The sequence below is a fragment of the Motacilla alba genome, chromosome 4 (genome assembly GCF_015832195.1).
Source record: "Motacilla alba alba isolate MOTALB_02 chromosome 4, Motacilla_alba_V1.0_pri, whole genome shotgun sequence".
In the NCBI taxonomy this organism is placed as follows: Eukaryota; Metazoa; Chordata; class Aves; order Passeriformes; family Motacillidae; genus Motacilla; species Motacilla alba.
Window position 1 is genome coordinate 17,909,463 of NC_052019.1, and position 22,593 is coordinate 17,932,055.

At 36.7% G+C, this 22,593-nt stretch overlaps 1 protein-coding gene across 1 annotated transcript in view; it reads right to left on the reverse strand.

Annotated features, from left to right (window-relative positions):
* The window catches only part of DHX15 (DEAH-box helicase 15), a 51,018-nt gene that overhangs the window by 11,640 nt on the left and 16,785 nt on the right, over nucleotides 1-22,593 (reverse strand). The window contains exons 6-12 of the mRNA XM_038134619.1: nucleotides 15,809-15,976; nucleotides 11,948-12,034; nucleotides 9,861-10,010; nucleotides 9,591-9,699; nucleotides 8,293-8,484; nucleotides 5,109-5,231; nucleotides 2,765-2,955 (exon numbers count right to left, since the gene is read on the reverse strand). Coding sequence (XP_037990547.1) covers nucleotides 2,765-2,955; nucleotides 5,109-5,231; nucleotides 8,293-8,484; nucleotides 9,591-9,699; nucleotides 9,861-10,010; nucleotides 11,948-12,034; nucleotides 15,809-15,976 — 1,020 coding nt within the window. The remainder of the gene's footprint in view (nucleotides 1-2,764; nucleotides 2,956-5,108; nucleotides 5,232-8,292; nucleotides 8,485-9,590; nucleotides 9,700-9,860; nucleotides 10,011-11,947; nucleotides 12,035-15,808; nucleotides 15,977-22,593) is intronic.

Consider the following 22,593-nt stretch of genomic DNA (forward strand, 5'->3'; position numbering starts at 1 on the left):
TTTTGCATTATAAGAACTAGAAGAAATCTGAGACAGCACAAAAATTTTACAAGACATTTAACTTGTCAATGTCTATCTTTCCAGAAGTTTCACTATACACATAACTGTTGACAGTTTTAAATTATTTTACTATTCACTTTGCTTGTCTATGGCAGATTTACTGGGATTTAAATTTGCATTTAAATATGAAGGGTAAAGAGATGATTCATCACCAGCAGAAATTCCACATTTATCTGTCTCTGACACACAACTGAAGGCAGGTATACAGTACTTAGTACTATTACAATAGTCAGTATAAGCCTATACTGTCTGACCTAAACCACATATCTTGATTAGTACAGAAAATTCCACAGTGAATTTTTATGACTGTTTTTAGGACAGTAGGCAATTACCAAAGTCTAAACAATGCAGCAAATGAGAAGTATTTCAAGACAATGGCTACTACTGCTTTTTCCACTTCACACTGCCTTTTTAAATCCAGAAAGTTTGAAGAATCAACTTCTGCCATGTATTTCCCACACACCTCAGTACTTTACATGCAGAAGGTATCTAGAGTACATGCATACATTTCACAAGTGCCCACACTTGTTCTGTACTAAGAGGACAAAGGATGATGTATGCATTTCATTACTAAAGTTTTCTGAACAAGAGCTCCCAAATGCTACAGCCTGAATATTAGCTTGGAGAGGGTGTAATATGTGTACAGACTACAACTGTAAGTACTTCAGCTGCTGGTAAATAACATCTGAGTATTTAAAATTTTTCTACTGAAGGTTTCTTAAAGCAACATGGAATTCATCATAAAAGGTTCAGAGTCAAGTTGAAATACATACCACACTATCATGGTATGTATTTCATGGTACTATTAAAGAGCTGAAGAAACCCAAACTAAAATAGACAAACACTTTGAAGCAGAAGAATAACAGCTGAAATGGCTTCCACTCCAAATAGTTCCAACAGGTCAGCTATAGCTATATCCTGATACACCCCAAAAATTCTGCTAGGCATTTTGTGTGAGGGAGGCAGTAAAGAACCCACTGACCATGGAAGCCCAAGGAGACTTCTGGACAAGCTTTAATTTTCATGTGCATGAGCCTATTTACTACTGTATTCACAGCAAAAACACAAAGTCAGATCTTTAACTCCTACGACACAGAGACCAAAAATCTACTTGCACCAACACTGGTGCAGCTCCCCATGCACGAGAATAGGTGTTTTCTAATAGGAAAACACCAATTAGAGGAAGAGTTTTGCTCCAAGTAACAAAAAACAAACAGAGAGCACACCAACTTCCAAGTACATGGCCTCCCCACAGGTCCAATTAAGTGAAAGAAGGTATGGGGTATAGTGCCAAACAAAAGTGCAGCTGTGGCACTCAGACCTGCCTGGGGCCCAAAATAGAATGCCAGGCAGAACTGCTCTTTGTCTTTCGTAACATTTACAGAATTAAAGGTGTAGGTGGGAATGTTCTCTGAAGCATTTGCCAAGAAATATGCAGAAAACATGTCCCAAATTCAAGGACTGAAAACAGTTACAGCCCACGTGTCTGAAAGGTTACAGCAAGTAAGGCTTTATAACCATTTAATCATTTAAAAGCAGCCAACAGCCTTAATCTTGCATTTGCATTACAGTGAAATGCTGTTGCTCACATTGATATTTCTGTATTCTGAAAACCCAAGAGCATGTTTTTGCTGCAGACTGGCTGGCTGAGCCCTGGAGACAACACATAGCAGGGGCAGTTTAAGGACAGGGTGCCCAAGTCCATGCCTCAGTTCAGGTGTGTAAGTGCAGTGCTTGTCAGGCCCATGCCATCTTCACCTGCATAGCACTGACCAACTGGCAAGTGTTTGTGTTTGACCACCACCAGAGTGCAGTCCAAGGGAAAAATGAGGAAATGCAATGGGCACTGGTAAGCCTCCTAAAGATAACAAGATTGTACTCTCCAGAAGTGAGGTTTTAGGCTACAGCAGAGATGTAGCAGAGACGTATCAAATGCTTTTTTGCTACGAAAAGCATTATCACAACAGTCCAAAATCAACAAGGAGGATGAAGATTCACACCTTGTATCTGCAAGAGCGCAGTCTTAAGGATGAATGTTGAAGAGAAAAAACACAGCAGGATGGGACTAAGGGGAAAAATACCAAAAAAACCCCCAAAACCAAACAAAAAAAATAGACAAAACCCCAAGCAGTCTGCATTCTAGCTCGGGGCATGCTTAACTGGAAATGCAAAGCATGCAGGTGGCAGCAGTGGAGACTGGCTTCCATAGCATGCTGGCTCAATTGGCAAATGCATTTCAAACAGTATACATCTTGAGATTACAGAAGTGCTCCAGTATCTGACTCATGTAATTGAAAATTGTAATATAAATATGGAAAAATATACAAATGAAAATACTCTCTTTCTGTAAGTATCACGTATTTTTCATGTTTACACACCACTATACTTCCCCTTTTGGTATCAGATTACAAATAACTTTTGAATTACATATTCTGCAGTTACTTTGAAATGTTTTATGTAGTTACTTTATGAATGCTCATACCAGAAAGGAGATTTTGATACATTGATAAGACTGCCTTCAACTTTTTTCCATTTGACTAAAGAATGTGCTACTTGAGTCATCACCTAGCAACCTGACTTGGTAATATAGTCAGCTACTTGTAATTTAAGTAACATTTATTAAGCTTTAGCAAATTATAACAACGATACCAACACTAAGAGCCACAAACACTGAACTAATTTCCCTACAAAAAGACACACATACCTGCATGAAATACCCAGTAACTAATGCCTTTCTTATGTTGATGTAATAGTCTCGACTGGTAAAATCTGTGCTTCTACGAGGCAAATTAAATCTATCCATGATTCGTGACAGCTGTTGGCGTACATTGTCTGCAGACATCAGGGACCTGTAGTTAATGAAGTTGTCGTAACACCACTGAACCGACTCATGATCTGCAACATTAGAAAACATGAATCAAAATTAGAACAAGTAAATGAAATAGCAAGTAACCAATTCATCTGTCAGATGAACCAGAAAAAAATATCCATAAACTTTTATAAATGGTAATAGATCTTGGTTTATTCAGTTGATTTCTTACACTAGGTAACTTGCCAAAACTTTTCTATCCAGGAAGCACATGGTCAGGACAGAAGAAAAGCAAGGTTTTTTCCCCCCTCACCAATGTAACATAAACACAATCACTGCTGTTTTACTGAAATACCATACCACTAAATATTGGACAATTCAAAAATCCCATCCTGCAACTAGAAAAACCATCTTCCAAACTTGAAGTGTAAAACGTAACATGATGTCAGGAACACCACACAGCCTTTAACTGCAGCATGCAATGAACACACAAGATAACTGTGCATAACTACGCTGTATTTGAGAAATGAAACCCTACTTAAATTAAACACTCAAGGAAAAGCTAAGAGCTATACAGTCTGTTCTCAAAGTGTGACACACCTCACAGTAGTTTAAGTAAATGTGATTGGTAAAATACAGCCACTGTAACAGAACTCTGTACTCCAACTGTTCTTTACTGCTGGTAGCTCTGAGAAATCTGATGAGACAGCAAGCCTCAGCCATTCTGTCAGTATAAACACCTGCATGTTTCACATCAAGAAACCTAGTTCTCCCTAGCTATTCTCTGACTTTTCAAGTAATGCTCTTCTAATCTTTGTCAGTTTAATATTCCAACAAAGCCAGCCTTAAGAATTAAAACTTAAGGTAACTCTCAGAAAGAAGAGACTCTTCTTAATTTGCACTGAAAATAATGAAGGTTATGGAAGCCGAGGTAAGTCCAAGTTCTTTCTTGCACTTTACCTTACAGAATGTATTTTAAATGAAGTATGAATGAAGCTGCTGTACAGTTATGATTCTACTGTACAGTACCATAGCATACTACTTTCAGAGCCAACTGAACTATGTATCATGGATAACCCATAAACGTTTTATATTGTTCTATATATAAACAGTGGTAGCATTTTGTCTTCTAATTCCAGAAGACAATTCACAATTTCGTAAGATGATTCCTGAAAAATTCCATCCCTCAGTAACCTGAGTATTAAAGCAATGGTTTCTAGAAGCATGCACAAATTGTCTGTCAGATATTCTGGATCCTATTAACAAAAAAGCTAACAGGAAAAAAAGGCAACACACCTTTTTATTTGCAGATCTTTCATAAAAGTTTCTCAGCTATTGTTTGTATTGTAAACTGCATGTATTTATCGACTTTTGCACTTATTTTGGACTGTCATATAATGACAGTGTTAGAAGGTTTCAATACAGAATTTCTAAATCAAACCTGTAACAAAGGGGCATTAAGCTGGATTTCTTTTTACTCAGGGTAAAAAGACTGCTTGTTTTTTGTTTGCCAATAGGAAAGTATAACTGGAGCACCTAAGTTCACATGGTTGGCAGTTTATGGCAATCTTTTTATTTGCCACCAGTACAAGTCAGTTAAAAAAAGTCGGTCACTTTCTCATTGTTGAAGAGAACTCCTAGCTTTACCTCTTCATTCTTATCTTCTTTAAGCTGCTAAAATGCACTTCAGCTATGTTAAAGAGGATCACACATTTTCTCTAAATTTCATCCACAGAAATTACACAATTGAAATATATGTATCATACATGTATGTTACCTGTAGATGCATCATCCCTTCAACTCTCAATCTATTCCAAAGCCTTATCACAGAATTCCTACCTACTTTAAGAAACTGGAATTAAAAAGGCTTTTGTTATAAGACCATATCCTTCTACAAATTCACATTTTTTTCTGCATTGCTCTACCTGAAAAATCACTAAGCAATTATGCCTATTTTTTATAATTAATGTTAGATAAACTTCCAGTATTTCTTAATTACAGGAACACTCGCTTTCTTCTGTCCAAGGTTACCCAGCATTGATTTAAAAGTCTGGCCTGTTTGTATGCTCATCAGTTTATTACAAGATTGCTTGGGTAGTTTTTTTGGTTTTGTTTGACCCCCAAAGGAAAGTAGCACTGAAATAACAAAACCCAAGCCCTTCAAGTGTCCTTGGAACCCAGAAATCGAAGTTGGCAGCACAAAGTATAAATAATTTTACTAAATCAGACACAGACTTACTTTGCTTGAAAGCATGGTAGACATTCAGCAACGTCAAATGATCTCCATCTATGTGGGCAAACCTCATCTTGGCTTCATCTGCTGCTTTCTTTGCTTCCGTGGGGCGAACAAAACACTGTGGGACTAAACAAGGTTGGTATGGGCCCAACACAAACGCCCATATCGATGAGTCACGCATTCACAGATAGAGGAACAAGGCCTAGCTAGGTCAGTTCACAGAGCATAGGGCAGGGCAGGATGGCCTCCAACTGCATCTTGGACTGTTTACTACCTTGATTTGGTACATCAACACCTAACCACATCTGTAAGACAAGAGGGTTTCAAAGCTACAGAGTACCTGATTATTTAAATAGAATTATATGTATGCATCAAAATCTCTAGTCTGAAGGCCATCAAGGTTACCTACACAGACTGGAAGGCTAAACAAATCTTAGTTCAAATCCAGTGCTGATAGCTCTACCAGGAGTTAGTACCCCGCGGAATTAAACATTATAACGACAAATTTGCTTTTTCAGAAAGTCCCTACAGACCACGTAAATATTTCTGAAACTGTAGTGTACTAGCATAGTCTAAACCAACTTGAGGTTTGATTATCACAAGTCTGTTACTAGACAGAACACACCAGCCAAGTCTCTGCCCACATGGTATTGCTATCAGCACTGGTATACAGAAACATGTGAATGAAGGTATTAAAAAGTCTAAAGGCTGTGATGGTAGCGGTAGTGGTGGAAGGTTAAACCGTCCTTTGGCACTATGGCACTACTTCAAATAAAAAAATACAGATCAAAAAATGCAACATGATGAGCTTTTTCTATCATTATATTCTCTTACATACATCTGACTCCCCTCACTTCCATCCAAAAATCCCATTTTACCATCTCTTTTCCAGACACAAACTAGCGAAGACCATGAACAGTACTGCAGCGAACTTAATTCATGGTCTGTCAGCATTCTAGTATGTTTTAAGATTGATATCAATCCACAAGATCTTCAAAGTAGTTATAAGAGATCTGCTGGAGCAGGGAGGTTGCATCAGGTCACTCACTGTGATTCCTTCAAACCTTACCCATTTTGTGATATACTTTACAGAGCTCTACACCAGAAAATCAATCAGTTTATTTCTAACTGTAATTTTAAGAGGTTAAATTTCAATAAAATTAATGATTAAATACTAAAAATCCTTTATCTTTTTCCAGCTGCTTGGGACTACACATTAATTTTTTCATTAACTGAAGCCCTGCAATCACATGAGAACACCTCTTTGCATATGACATATCCTAATCAAATGAGGGCTTTTTTATGCAGTGTTATGTAGTTTTTCTTTAGCCTTAAATTTGAATAGAAGCCCCAAAGCACTAGATATTGTGAGCTGAATACTAGAGATGCATTGAGTAAAATAATTCACACTGTAATAGTGAATCATGGTAACAAATCAACACAGACCAATGCATTAAAGAAAATGGAAACGCAGGCATGAAATAAACATACTGTATAATGGGTCCTGCATTTGAAAAAAGAGATAATATCAACTGTATTTTAATTTCTAACTCATACTAATAAGGGCAAAATCCAGATTATTCTATCACTGTCTTAATTCAGTGTTTAGAAAAGTAATAATACTTTCCATACCACAGCATGACACCATGGCTCTTAAAAAGTGTAGCATAATCATTTAATCTGCTCATTTTTAATGCTATTTTTGCTCTTTTCTGTCACCTAGTTTCCCATTCAGTCCAAACTAAATACATGGATTGCTATCAACAACCTGACAATCTTCATGTGCACTTAATGCACCGAAACACACTATTATGCTGCTGGTTTAAAGTGCTTACTTTGGGAAACAGCCCTCACAAAGACCAGGACTATGGGTTTTTTAAGAGCAGTGTTTTAGTTATGACCCATACATTAACCAGCTTCAATTTATTTTTTTGTTTTTCCCCAAAATTTATTTATCATTATGTTAATTGTGGTTTAAAACAAAGAGGATATCATGGCTTGGGAAAAGGTAAATTGGAAAAGGAATAAGGCAAATCAATTGAAGGCCGAGACAAAAATACTAAACTGACTTGTTCCATGGTAGATACTGGGGGGAGAAGGGGGAAGGGAAGAGAAAGACAGGCACCAACCTACCACCACCTCCGCAATTAAGGCTACCATTTAATTAAAGAAAAACATTATGATTCTGCCCTGCCCATCTGCTCTGAGTCTGAACAATCATAACTCTGAAACAAACATTTTAACTTGTTCTTAAAAACGTTCATATAAATATACTGTAAAACTAAACTGAAGCAACAGATTTTACACTTAAGTCAAAACTGTTTTTTTTCTCTATCCAATCAAGTCAAGCATGTCAGTAATACACCTGCAGTGTCGAGAGCCTGGTAAATTATCACATATCAAAGACAAAAGTGTTCTTATGAGTATGAGCATCCCCATTTTCATAACAGATTAAAACCTGCTGCTTGTCCTATGACCTCTAGTTATCAAACTCAGTCACTTCTACACAATGGGGAAATTAAATACAAGGTTTGCTTGGTAACATTTTCCTCTCATTAAGCTCTCTCAGCAAGCAGCTCTGCTCCGACACAGAGCTATTCATGTAACAGCAGCAAAGTACAACTGTACACCTCAGTTAATTCTTAAAAACATCCAGCTTCCTTCCAAGCTTCTTTTTTCCCTTTGAAAGTACTGACTGTTCTCCAGTTTTACCACTTAGTAACTGAAAAATGTATCATGTACAAGCTTACAATTTTATATAAATTATACTCTAATCCCTTTAGGAAGACTGTGACTTATCAAAGTGCAGAAGAATGCACAATACGAAAGAGATTTTACTGCCTTAAAAATTAGTGGTCAAGATGACATTTCTGGGCCTGACTATGAACCTAAATAGAAATTTATCTTCCACTAGCCTGGTTCCTCACCCCCAACAATTTTTTTTTTTTTTAACTGATGTTAGGAGCAAACTCTTAGATCATTTTATGCACTTATTTTCAGCATAACTACTCACTAGCTTCAAGGTCTCTACATAAACCCATAATAACTGAACCCATATATGAAGTTTTTAAAAGTAAATCTAATTTTATTAAAAATATAATTATGTTATTTTTCTGATGTGGGAAAAATAAATTTCCCCCAAACTGAAGATCTGCAATTTGTTTAGTTTCTCTTTTCCTGTTATTACCTGACAACATGGCAGTAATAGATAGGACCTCATTAGAACAGTTGTAGTCACAGCTTGCAATAACCATTTTAGCCAGCTGTGGATCCAATGGAAATTCAGCCATCATGGATCCCAACTCAGTCAAGTCTCCATCATCGTTTAAAGCAGCCAGATAATTTAAAAGCTCTAAGGCTCTCATCAGAGTTTCAGGAGCTGAAAGGAAAAAAAAAAGTAAATTCGCACATTACCCAAATGGCTCTGAATCAGCAAAAACCAAGGAAGCACAGACTGTTACTAGGTATCTTTTTTTTTTTGGTTCTTCATTCACTAGCATCCAAATGCAAAACTCTTGCCAAATCCAGCAATACACACCCAAGCATGAATGAATGGGGGCGGCAGGGAGGGAACATTTTAGAAAAGCTTTAAAATTAATCACAAGCTTTAAATATTTGAAGATTACTGCTTTTCAAAATTCAGACAGCAGTGGCATTGTGAAATATTCAGTACCAGTAATATCACTTCTCCCGGCAGATACTTTTTCTCTTGTTCCATACTAAATAAATCAATAGTCCTAACATTTCAGCCATGTCAACCCTAGATACCTACAGTCTTTCAGAAAGCCAGTAAGAATGTCTCTTTATCTTGCATTCCTCACACAGTCAGTAGTAACCCACAAAGAAAAATAAAATGAAATCCAAAAGTCTTTCTGCTAAGCTGTCATACATGTTACAAAGAATAAAGACTTTAACTGTTCTGTAGAACTATTTAAAAACTTACAGACTAGGTCAGATTTTTTTATTCTAGGGGAAAAAACAACTAATTCACCTACTTATATATGACTGATTTACTTTTCTGATTAGCAATATCACTCACTTATTTCTGAAGCATATATGAACATTTAACACTTAGAAGAAAGATGCATAAAAACTACGGTTAGAACCAAACCATGTATTCAGCTTTAAAAGCATCAGCCCATTTTATTTACCAACAGTTGTTAACTGATTGCACAATTAGAATGTGAAATCAAGGTGATAAATAAAAACCTCAAATAACAGACTTTGTAATACCAAGAATTTTCTCTTATTCGCTGAAGGCAAGGGCCTTTCAGTACCTTCCTCGGTTCCACTAAATGCTCTTACATAGAAAGAAAAAGCTTGCTTGGCTACAACACAGAGCACTAAATTTCAGGATAAACAAAAGACAATTCCTTACAGATTACAATTTTAAAAACCAGAAAAAAACAATGAGAGAATTTATTCCATGCTGTCATTATATAAAGTAGCCATAAAAATAAAGATTGTAAAGATGGAAAGAGATACCTGGAGGATCCATAAAATCAAAGTGCACCAAATCATCTATACCAAGCTTCTTGAGCTGTAACACTACAGATCCTAAGTTAGACCTCAAAATTTCAGGGTATGTGTTGTCCTGGGGGGATGAGGGGGGGAAAAAAAAAAGAAAATTTGTAACACTTCTTCAGACACTTTATACTACATAAGTAGTCAAATTCTTGTTTCGTTTAATACCACAGCACTCAACAACCTGAACCAGACATTCTTATAAACACAATGTAAAAACCACCACCTTACCTGCATTTCAGTTTTGTAGGCTTTCTCTGTATAAAGCCTGAAGCACTTGCCTGGTCGAGTACGACCAGCACGGCCAGCTCGCTGCTGGGCAGAGGCTTTACTGATCGCAGTCACCAACAGAGACTCCACTCTGATACGAGGATTGTACACCTATGTCAAAGTGGAGGCAGAGCAGGACAGAAGGTAAAAGAATTAACAATGTTAATGGATAGGACAACTATCCAAACTGCTTTAAACTTATTTTTAAACACAGCTTCTGCACAAGTTGTATGTATCTGAAAACAAAAAAAAAAAAAAAAAAAGGCTACAAAAGATTCTGGAAAGCTTCAAATACAACTGACTAGAGAAGAGAATTTTTTATTCATGTGTTAACAGCAACTCCTGCCAGGCTCCCTCTCATAAATATATTTTTAGATAAGATTTTCATGGCAAATGGAATGTGTCCAATTTGTTCTACAGAGTGCTAAACACTCATGGTGCTTAAAAAATCCCATAAAAATGTTGTCTTGATATAACTACTGATGTCTAAAGTTTTAGCTTTCATATTTTTCAGATTCTGTAATGTTTTAGAATTTAACTCTGAACTTCATATAAAGTGCTAGCAAGTTCTCTTCTCTTTAGACAAAACAATCCTTTTCCAGCCTGAGAACCAAGGACACCGTTACAGCGTTACAGCCTTACAGTTTCCGGCCCAGAATGTGTAAACAACGGCGAACCGAAGAAAGCAATCTGGGAGGATGGGACTTCATAACCCGCAGCTGTAACTGGACAATTATCCCCAGTATGTAAATGGACCAAAACTTGAAAAAGTGTGAAAACTCAGACCAGGCATCCATCTTGAGTAGAGCCACAGCCAGGCTCTTGTACTGCGCAAGGTGAATCCTTTGAAGACCTTTTAATGGATACCTACTTGATTCCTTTAACTCTGCCCAGCCTCTGTTCCAGGTAGCCTCTTCTAGGCATTACTACAAGGTTGAATAATCATATCCAAGACCAGAAAAATCTAACATTAAGGTTTCATGCAACTGTAAAGACCAGGCTGATGACAAAACTGAATTTCAAGGGTACATGCAGACTATCACAGTACAAAATATCTGCTGGTATTTACTGTAAAACTTCCACTGTAGTCGTATCTAAACAGCAGCCCTGCCAACTCAACAGGGCTCATGCAAAGGAATACACTGAAAACAAAGGCAATAGTCAAACAGTAGTTTCAGCTGAAGACATTTTTGGTCCATGTTTTAAGACCTTTCTGGTATGATTCAGTATAAAATATGCACAGAAACCTTAGTTCTTACACTGGAAGAATACCTTCTGTAAAAAGAACTACTTGTGAAAAAAGTTCAGCCTTAAAGGTGATTGAAATTTGTGCATAAAAATACACTGGCTGCACTCACATTCTGCTGTGTGTCTGTCTCATTTTGCAAAAGTTAAAAAGGCTGAAAATGTGTACCACTATTAAAGGAAAACACTAAGAAACCAAGTTATAAAGAAAGCTACATTTAGTGAAAAAACCAAATTAAGCCAGTGACATTCATATTTTATTTTATGTAGTTACTGGGTGGACTGTAGGAAAGCTACTTCAGTTCCTCTGAACATCCTATGATGTTCCAGAACCACAATACAAGCCTGATTACAATCTTCAGGGCTGCAACAGTAGATGATAAATACTGACATGAAGCAGCAGGGATCATTTCTTCTCATTTTAGTGCTGAAGTTTTCTATAGTGATTTAAGAGAAGGCTTCCAGAACCACTTATTTACTTTCATACAATTTGTTTTACTTGAGCATCCTCAAGCACAGACTAACAGTACAAAACTGCCCTTCCTAAAGTATCTAGAAAAAATTATATTCCAAGTCAAACACCAAACTCTCACATTTCTTTTTTTAAAAAATATTCTAACTTAAGTTTGCAAATTAAGAGCAAACAGTAAAAATCCTAAGCTAAAAACAAAACAAATCCAAACCAACCAAGTTCAAGATTTCAACTGTAAAAAGGCCTATCAGTGTTTGCAAAGGGAAGAAAAGCCTGAGCAAACCAGAGTCCATCACCTTTTCTACTATAAAAAGAAAAAAACGGTACTTACCTTCTGTTTTGCAAAGCCAGGATCAATCACAAACACTACGCCATCTATTGTCAATGATGTCTCAGCAATGTTAGTGGACACCACAACCTGTCAAAAAAAAACCCAACAAAAACCCAAACAACTAAATGAAACTACTTCATCCTAAAGATGAAGGGCTCCAATTCTGTCTCTGCACAAATAACTTTTAGTAAACTTTCCATCACTTATTCAATCACTACCAGAGCTGCTCTCCAACACTTTCACAGGATGATCTGAAATCAACCAGAGGAACTTCCAGCGAAAAGAAAGCAGTTTTCATCCACTGTTTTTTGCTCACCTATGGGTCTATCTAACATAACAAATGTCAGTTGAGAAAAAGAAGAAACCACTACTCAACTTTTTTTCCTCACATCTCTGGTACAAAACGACAAGTCATACTAGAACCCTTTAACATCATGTATTAATGCTAGCTTTTTACCTTTTTCTGAAAGCCTGAATATGGTAAACTGGTTAAAAAATATTAGATTGAAAGTTACATACACTACCAGCACAGTATTTTTTTAATGTGGTTTGAAATAAAGCTGTTACAAACACATTCCAGCTACAATTGTGAAAACATGTATTTAATTTCTACTGCATTTTTCTATCACCAGATATTCAAACACCTTTACATATCTTTAATGTTACATTCTTAGCCTTTCAGAAGGTTAAGTCACATGCAAAAAGTAAAGCAAAGGTGACTATCAAGAGTTCCAAGGCTTGATTTGCCACCATTTAAATTTTTATGTCCAGAGAGGCAGTGTAACAAGCTATGGATAGCATCAGCTCTCATCCCAACAGTGACCACACCGAATCAGGTTATTACACATTATAATCTCAGAAAAGATCCAAAACCTGTTCAGCACTTCATCAAAAGTGCTTACCCTTCACTTCTTCATTTCAGAGCACTCTGTCACTACTGCTTTCAGTTTATCAATTCAAACTGGAGAGACCCCTAATACTTGGTTCAGAATTACAATGAGGCCAGTGACTGCTAATTTTCCATCCTGCTTGCAGATCACTTTGCCAGCCGGCTACTTAACACACTCAGCTTGTCTCTTCTTAAGGTCTAAGCTTGCCCAAACACTACAATATATTGGAAGCAGTACTTTAGGAAAAACACAATTATTTTGGAATTACAGTGTTTCACCCTAAAATGATGTGCTACTTAGAATTTCTCGAAGAGACAGAAAATACTGTACACATCATTCACAGGTGACCTGCACAAATCAGTCAAGAGACAACAGCTATAGTGCAAGTCAGTGCAAAATCTCAATATATCTTCATTAAAAATTTGTAAGGTATTAAATATACAAATTAAACTCATACTCTCACATTAGAAGTCCAGTCAATCCACATTCAGCTTGCTACTACAGAGTATACCTCATTTAAGTTTTGTGTTTTTCTGTTTCTGCTAATGTACAGAGTCATCTACACCCAGATTCTTCAAATACTAATTACAGAGCAGAGACAAAAGGTTTTTACCCTGCTTTTAACCACTGATTTCTATGAGTACACTTCAATATCAGGAACTCAATACAGCAACTGTGCTTACTCCACAGCGGTACAACAATTTCATTTGTACCTGAATTCTAATCTATACAGAACTTTCCTAAGGTAGAAGGAAAAAAGTTATTTATACAGTGGATTCTGTTGCACATACAGATATCATTTGTTAATGTCACATTACTTAAAAAATGGCAATGACTGCAAAAAAAGGAATTTTTAAAAAGGCCAAAGAAATTATAATATCTTTCAGGTCTAAATCAAAGTACAGAGTTACTTAACATCAAATAATTGAAATTGGCACTTAACTATATAAAATAATGTATTATAATTAACCTTAGCTATAGTTTTGCAGTTTCTGAGAATTAAAAACTTTGTTTGGAATATTAAAACATACATAGTATCTACATCTAAAAACATATCTGTACTGCATATGTATTAACTAGCAATGCTTAAGACTGCTGAAACAGGAACTAGAACACAGTTTGAAAAGAAGGAATAAGATGACAAGGAGCCTTTTAACGTTTCTGTGTTAGTCATCTTTGTTTTTTTTAATTGAGGAAGACATTCTTACTAGTTAATCAGAATATTTGTAATCTTAAGCATTCCCACAATAACAGCTGCTTTCTTAGCTCAAAGAGGACAAAAAAGGGCGAAGTTGTCGAGGTGCATCTATACTAGCCGTTACCATCACTACTACAGCAAAATGCCACGCTACTGCCAGCATCTCTCATTCCATGAAGTTAAAGCCCAGGAGATACGTAAGTTACTGCAAGCACTTCTCTTACACTTGTATGACCATCAGAGCCTTTGAAAGGATTCAGATCACCTACTAGCTCCCTCCTCAGCAGTGCTAAAATCTAGGTTCAACTCCCACAAAGGACTAGATGAAAACAGACATTTTCTTAAATATACAGGCACAGCACCACAGTTTTACTTTACATACCTTGATCACTAAGACTAACTAAAAGTAAACCAACATTTTAAAGAATTACACAGATGCATTTTCACTCATAGTTAGATTTGTTATGGAGATAAAAAGTAAAACATGGAAGCCAGAATATTTCAGCCAAACAGGAAAAGTAACTGCATAGGTCTAAGTCTGTTGCCAACACACTGTGCCTGCTTTTCCCCTATAGCAGGCATCTTTTGGGCATAACTTTTCTTGTAATAAAACAGCTGCTACACCAAGAGTGTCTTCCTCTCAGAGACTGGCATTGGTTCTGTCACTTCAACATAATGAAAACTACACTCTGCACTTGTTATCCTCTTATACAGAAAACCAAAACCTGCCTCTTCTGAAGAGCATAGTTTTAAACATGAGTGAAAATTTAATTAAATACATAGCTATCACTTATTACTTAAAAGCAATTTCATTCATTTAAGTCATTTGCAAATACAATTTTGTTGCAGCATTAGTTTCATGATTTGAGACTGAATGCTTTCTGCAGTCAACTCCTGCAGGAAGAGGCAAATAATTTCAATAAATTTAATAAGAGATTTATTCTTCCAGAACGCTAGAAAGTTGTCACTAGTATTATACACGCATTGTACTGCACAAAAACAAAAATAATCAAGGAACAAACCCTGCCTAGAGCACACAGTATGACTCAGCTTTGACCTTCAAAATCTTAGCTTTGTGAGTGCCAGTTCTGCAGAGCAGGAGTTTAGTTTTAGGAAGCTTTAATATGTCTCCTTTCTAAAAAAACACAGCTTCTACTATGGATTATTGGAGCACTGACATAATAATTTAATGAAGAACATTCACTGTGCCGTTTCAAGTTTTTCAGTTTCTCAATCAATTTTGCCTAATGAAAGAAACTCAATTCCTCATTTATTACTACAAAAATACAAACCTTGAACTTTAACATACTTGTTTTAACTTGCAACTTCTCATAAATCTTAAGAAACAGATAAAACCTGCCTGACAGTCTACCCCTAAGAGACAGCCTAAATTGTCTCAAAGGAAAAAAGGGGAAAAAAACACATCTCAAAATAATTACTTATGGAAAAGATCCCATCCTCCACATGAATCATATTTCACATAAGAAACTTAAATGAGTGCCATTTCCATTTCAGTCAAATCAAACTGTTACCACAACATCCTGGCCCTATATAGACAGACGACAGAACTTTGATCTGTACGGAGAGACAAATTTCAAGTTATCTAAAAATTCTACTGTGATAAAATACTGCATTTTTATGGCTTCATGAAAAAACCCCTCACACTTGCTGCTGTCGAAATACATTCAAAGGAGCTGAAAGCCCTACTTCATGGCCTATACAACTATGAGTAGCTATTTACAGAACAGACTACTAACACAGCTTAGTATTTACCTTTCTTCCTATTGCTCCATTTTGTTTTTTTGGTGGGGGAGGTTCAAATATTCTTTGCTGTTGCTGTGGAGGAAGGGTAGAATACAATGGAATGATTTTTATGTCACCAACTTCAGGACCTAAGTCATCAATTTCACGTTTTATCCTCTTGCAGGCTTCATCAATCTCCTGCAAAACAAAAATATGAGTTAGAAGAGAACTCCATGAAAAAGGAAGCATATTTAGAGTGCCTATGACAATCAGATTAAGTATACACCCTAAAGAACAATCACAATAACTTCTACTTTAAAAAATAAAAAAAATCAATCAAGGTGCTTACTGAATCTGCAATCAAATTTCCACAATACTTCAAGATGTTTCAGCTTCTATACTCTAATGAACAGCATAATTTGCATTTAACATCCTTTTTCTTTTAGTCATGTTTCCTAATTAAATCTCTACAAATTGTACTAAAATTGAAATCTCTCACCCTGGAATATTAAACTGCACTCATGACCTTTTCAATTTTCACAATCTGAAGGAAATTGATGGGCAAGATATTTAAAATAAGCCAATTAAGCTTTAATGTCACGTATCACTAATGCAATTATATGGAAGATTTGCTTCATTGTACCTAATGAGAACAAACACCTTTACAGTATAAACATGGATACTCAAAACCATACCTCAATCTCGGGCTTCAGATCTTACTTTAAAATTAACTGAAATCCCATTTAAGTTTAAGTGAAATACTTTGAAGATGAAAGATATTTTACACTTTTTTCTACCACAGTATTTTCTAGCCTATTTTTTGCTTACCATACAAAACAGTTCACCACAGCCCAATTATTTTAAGTTTCTTTCATTTTCAAAGCATTTAAGCCAGGTAGGTGACCAATCGTTATGACAAGATCTGAGGAAAATTGGATTGCACAGAAATTTAGGTTAATGAGTAACAACCATTTATCATCTCTAACTTAAAAATCACAACAGAACCTTCACTAGTGTAACTAAGAGACACACTGACCAACTACCAATCTTCCATCTGAACCACTGAGGGGAGAATAAAGTCATCACAAAAAGCAACAATAGACAAAAGCAAAAAAATTTACTACAACATTCTCTGAGAAAAGAGGGGACATTCATCCATACCACATCCATATGGACATTCATCCATACCACATTCACTAGCCTGAAGCTGAAGCAATACTTCAGACCCTAAAGCAAATACATGGGACTGGTAATCTAAAGGCTCTGTAAAATGACTGCTTTAAACTGTGATTTGAAAGGCAAAAGCAGTCTCCATTTTAGAAATCATAAGTTCAGGCAGATCTATACCAAATCTGGGTCATTCACTTGTTTTTAAAGAGACATATAAATTCTCAGCACAAATGCACTGAGTATGTTTTAAAGAGGCACAGACAATACTTTTTCTGTATTGATCAGTGTATACAATTAATGTAAGGACGGCAAAAGCCAATTCAGCATTGGATAAGCACAGGCATATCCAATTCAGGATATTCTATGATTCTAACTGTATGCAGAACCACACCAAGATGATGACCAAAACTGTATCCCCAAGTACAACAAGATGGAAGGATTACATGTAGCAATAATAGTTTCAAAGTGTTAAGGATACATTTGAGTGTTCAAGATTTGTTTGCATCACATGAAGATATCCAAATCCAGAAATATGGCACATATAGTTGAAGGCACAATCCTATCTTTAATCCTTTAAAGATTCAGGAAGTCTAATTCAATCATCTCACTTTATTCAAGTATGAAAGGCTTCTTAAAAACAAACAAACCATACACCTTTAAATATTTGCACACCATCTACTCCAAACAAATTCAATATAAACCCCCCACCCCGGAATGAAGATTATTACAACAACCTGCACAGAAGAAGACACTTCCTCTCAGGCAGAACAAGAAGAAGGTAGAGTGAACATGGTTTGTATTTGGATTGTGTCTGAAAAACTCCTCAAAGCCCTGAACTACCACACTGAGTAGCTGAGATAGTGGGTAAGGGGGTACAGGAAATAGGAACAGACACAGAATAAAAGGACCCACACAAAGACCCATGATGCCCAGTGCATCAGCACAAGGGCCTGCTTCAGAGTTAAAGAAGAGAACAGGCCTAACATACAAAAAGCATGAGACTTTTGGCAATGCTGCAGTTACTAGATTGATCCTAGTTCTTCACAAGACTTCTTAGGACCAGTACTTGAGAAATACTTCTCAGTAAAATAATATTCAATCAACTTGTCCACTGATGCACTCATGCTTAAAAAAGGTGACTAAGGTGACTACCAAAAGGTAAAAAACACGCAGGCCACAAAAAAGAGGAAAGATTACACTAGCATTTGCTCATTCTTCTCAAGTTGCAAGTACCACAACACATCTGTACTTCACAAAACCCAGTAATCAGACTTGTCCTAGACAGTCATCCCAAGTACTTTAAAGCATCCAGAAACTTCCTCTTGATCCCATCAAAACAAATGTACAATACACAGGCAACAGCTGCAGTTAAACTGCAACACTATGGAAACTAGAATCAAGCAGCAGTTAAGAACCCATCAATACTACACTCTGAACATTAACATGGAGTCCTCAATAGTCTTCCAACAACATCAGCCCCTTAAGTGATTTTCCTTGGAAAAGCTTCCAAAACAACTACAAACAGTAAAGAGAATCTATTTCTTTTTATATGTACTAGTGATCAACGAGGTAATGGGGTGAATGAATGAATATTTTTCAACCAGGAAAAACAAAGTCACCTCAACACCCAAGTTGACAGTAAACAATTTTTAATTTGAACTTACAGCTAAGTAAAAACAGCTTAAAAAAAGCCAAAACTGCAATCCGGAAAATATTATGATCAAGATTGTTATTATTAAATCAAATTTAAGCTAATTGAAATGGTGTTCCTTCAACAAATCAGTGTGATTAAGACTGATTCTAGACAAAAACCTGAGCAGGCTGCTTTGTTTTGAAATAGCTGGTGGGCAACAGGCAATATTTAGAGTATCTGTCAAATTAGGTGAAATTAATTCAGGAGTTAAAGTATCAGTAAGCAATTCTAAGACCACAAAAAGCTTCAGGATTTTAATGTCAACTTCCATTTGTGCAAGATCTAAGTCTGTATGGGAATCAATACTTAGCACTGTATTGTTTAGAAAACAAAGCAAGACCAGGGTGCACAGTTTCCCTTCAATTTATTCGTAACAGTAGTGCAGCCATTGATATTTTTACAGAACAATAGGTAGGTTACTTTATGCCTCCTGAATCTGATAGGAATTTTATTCAATCTTGAATCACATTTCCAAAGAAAACGCAGGCTAGTGGCTAGTGCCTAAAAAAACTGCAAAACCACCTGGATTCACTGACTTTTCCTCCTCTCACCGAAGCTGTGTTTTTTCTGAGCCACTAGAAAAGGTACACCAAAAAGGCAAAGGTCCACCAGCCCAGAAGCAAACTTTTGCATATGAAGCCTGTTAGCAAAAAAAAAAATGAGTTCTGAACTCTCAGAATGCCAGGACTGAAACCAAGAGGACCGTAAGTTTTCCTGTGGCTTAACTTCAGCAGTACCACTATTAGGACTAATGCTTAAATCTTCACCCCATCACCATCTTTGATGCATACTAGTAAATACCAGACTGAAAGCATGAACAGGACTTTGTTCATGCCCTGAACTAAGTACAACTAAGTAATATTCAGCAATACTCACTTTTTTTTTCCTCAAGAAAATATAACTTACAAAAGCCTTATTACTAAGAATCTTCCAGGTATGACTTTTAAAGACTGCGTGTGCCAGTTCCTGGTTCCTCAGGCTCTGTGTCAAAACACACAGCAAAGAGAAACTTGGAAGCAACTGAACCACAAGCCAATACCTGATCAGCTGCCTCCAATAACACACTTCCTCTGCTCTGTATCATCTCACTACTTCAATACCAAACATACCCTAGCTCGGCATCAAAAACTAAGGATTTGAATGTATTATTAGCAGTTCATCTAAAAGAAGCTGTATGAAATTAATCACACAAGAGACTGATTTTGCCTATTATGCACATTACTTTTTTCTGCTGTTGAAAATGAAGTCTTTATTACATGTTCAAGCTGAATGCTCAGTAGAAATTCCCTTCCATTACTTTTCCTGATGGCATTTTTGCAGTCAAAAGTAAGGTGTTCATACTGCAGACCATGAACAACAGAAAAATATTACAGGAGCAGTTGCACATCTTATTGAGCTAGTGCACCATGTCTTTAAGACGCAAGTTTATACTGAAAAAAATACATAATTCTTACCAGCTCCATTACAAGCTACGTTCAATGGTAGGCAAACCCCCCGCAACCCACAAACATCAAAAAGAAACCCAGAATGACAAGCAGCAACACAGTTCACAGAACAAGAGGTTGGAAGGAACCTCGAGAATCATCTAATCCAACCTTTCTTGTCAAAAACACAGTCCTGGAAAGACAACCAAACACCCTATTCAGCTGAATCCTACATGTCCAACGCTGTGGAACCCACCACTTCCCCTGGGAGTTTATTCCAATGTTTGATTATTCCCAATGTGAAAAATTTTCCTCTTGTGTCTAACCATAATCTCATCAGGATTAACTTTTTTCCATTCCCCCTCATCGTCTCATGTGGGTCCTTGTAAAAAGGCAGTCTCCTCATATGTTGTAGCCACACTTTGATGATGAGATCTACCCTGAGCCTTCTTTTCCCAAGGCTGAACAAACCCAGTCCCCTCAGCATTTCCCACTCCTTTGAAAATATTTGCAGCCTCAAGTTACTGAGTTACATTGCTCTTGCAAATCTAGCCATCCTTGCCTTCTGTTTGTGTGCTAGACTCATCTGTGCTGCCATGGAGAAGGTACAGTGAAGTTACAGTGACACTGAACAGCAGTTACTGAATGATGGACCACGAGTTACCTACCCTAGGCACAGTGATTCCATTGCCAGCATGCACTTTAACTCACAGGCCAGAGTGGCCTATGCAAATAGCCAGTGAACCTGCTGGCCAGGCTCCACTCAATCGTAAGGTCAAAGCTGTATCCCATCTTTACAAAAACGCTTTCTACAAAAAGATGGTGACTAGTGATGTCATTTAAGCACATTCAATAGGACAATTTGAGCACCTGGCATGCAAAATAGAGTTCAATGATTTTGTAAACATGGTCTTTGGGAACATTATTGCAGAACTCATTTCTTCAGCTGACCCTGTATTTGGTACATCCTGAAGAATCTCACAGGATGAGCAAAACTTCCAAGACTGCTCCAGTTAAAACATACTTTAAACTCTCTTAAACAGGAGATGACAGATCTCTCTACAGATGATCAGCTGCTACACTATACAGTCAGACTTAGCTTCATCTTGGATACAGGGGTCAAACAGGTGTAACTCTTAAACCCCAAAGGAAACTAACATCAAAAACTGTAAGGCAATTTCACCTTGTGAAAATCAATATGGGGCAAAGAAAACAAATCCATTAATAAAATGTACTTTGCAAACTAGAAATATTTGGCAGACACCTTAACCTATCCCCTTCTGAGTTCCATCACATGCAGGGCACAGCACATCTGGCTTTGATGACATGAACCTTTCTAGAAATACAGTCTGTCCTCAAAGTCTGCATGGAACTTCCATTATTCCCCTTTCTTCCTCCAGAAATGAAACCAGACTGCTACAAGCTAAAATTACAGAACTACAGTAAAAAGAACCAGCTCCAAGAGCTGCACCACTTCAGGCCTCTGAACACAAACTGAGAGAAACAAAACTTTGCAAAATTATGTACACAGACAAAAAAAGGATTACATGGAGAAAGTCAACACTTGACCACAACTAAAACTGCTGTCAAGTCAAAACTGAATTTGCCTTGGCATAATTCCCATATTCAGGATCTCTTTGACCTGATTCATTTGTAGTATTAAATATCAACATCTTTTCGAATGAAGAGCAAAAAAGCTTCCTCCTTTTAGCATTTGAACAAAATTAGTATTACTGCTCTTCTTTCAGTTCATGCTGCCCAACTCCCCAAATACTTCCTATCTGAATTTAAACAGGACAACTTGTGCTCACTCTTAACCTCACCCAACCACTACCACTGACACCAAAAGAGTTGTCAATTTTTACTTCAATTAGCCCATAAGAAAGTCTGTTTTCTTTCAATTCCAGAGTACAACCAGTCTCACAGTGATGAAAATATTGTGCCTTAAAAATAAACCCTCATATATCAAACTTTCTATCAAAACATCAAAACCATTTTGTAACTCTTTTCTAAACCACCAGTTTTACCAATATCATTTTAAGCTTTTCTAGAATACTGAACTTCACAGCAACAACTTTAAGTATATTTATCAACAATCAAGAACGCTCCTGATCCGCACTCCACATCTCCAGATGCAGCTTACATACTTCCTCATAAATGTGTAACAATGCATTTGGTTTAATAAAAAAAAGGGTGATAGAAAATACAACTGGCATTTATAAATGCCCATGTTACCAGAACATGTAACACAGATCTATACAGCTGCTGTGTCATTATTTCTGTCTTTCCCACCCCACAAGTTTCATCTTTAGGTATGTTACACCTACTCTGAGATTACTGATCTTAATGGAGTGTAAAATCTAATACTGTTTTAGGAGAACTCCAGTAGAAAATAAACCAGTTGCCTCTCAGATCTGCAAGCTTAACAAATTGTATCTACACAACTAGACTACCAACCTTGTAATCCCAAAGACTGAGAACAAGTTTGACAACTTTGACAACTTTTTATTGTCTAAGAAAGACATGTT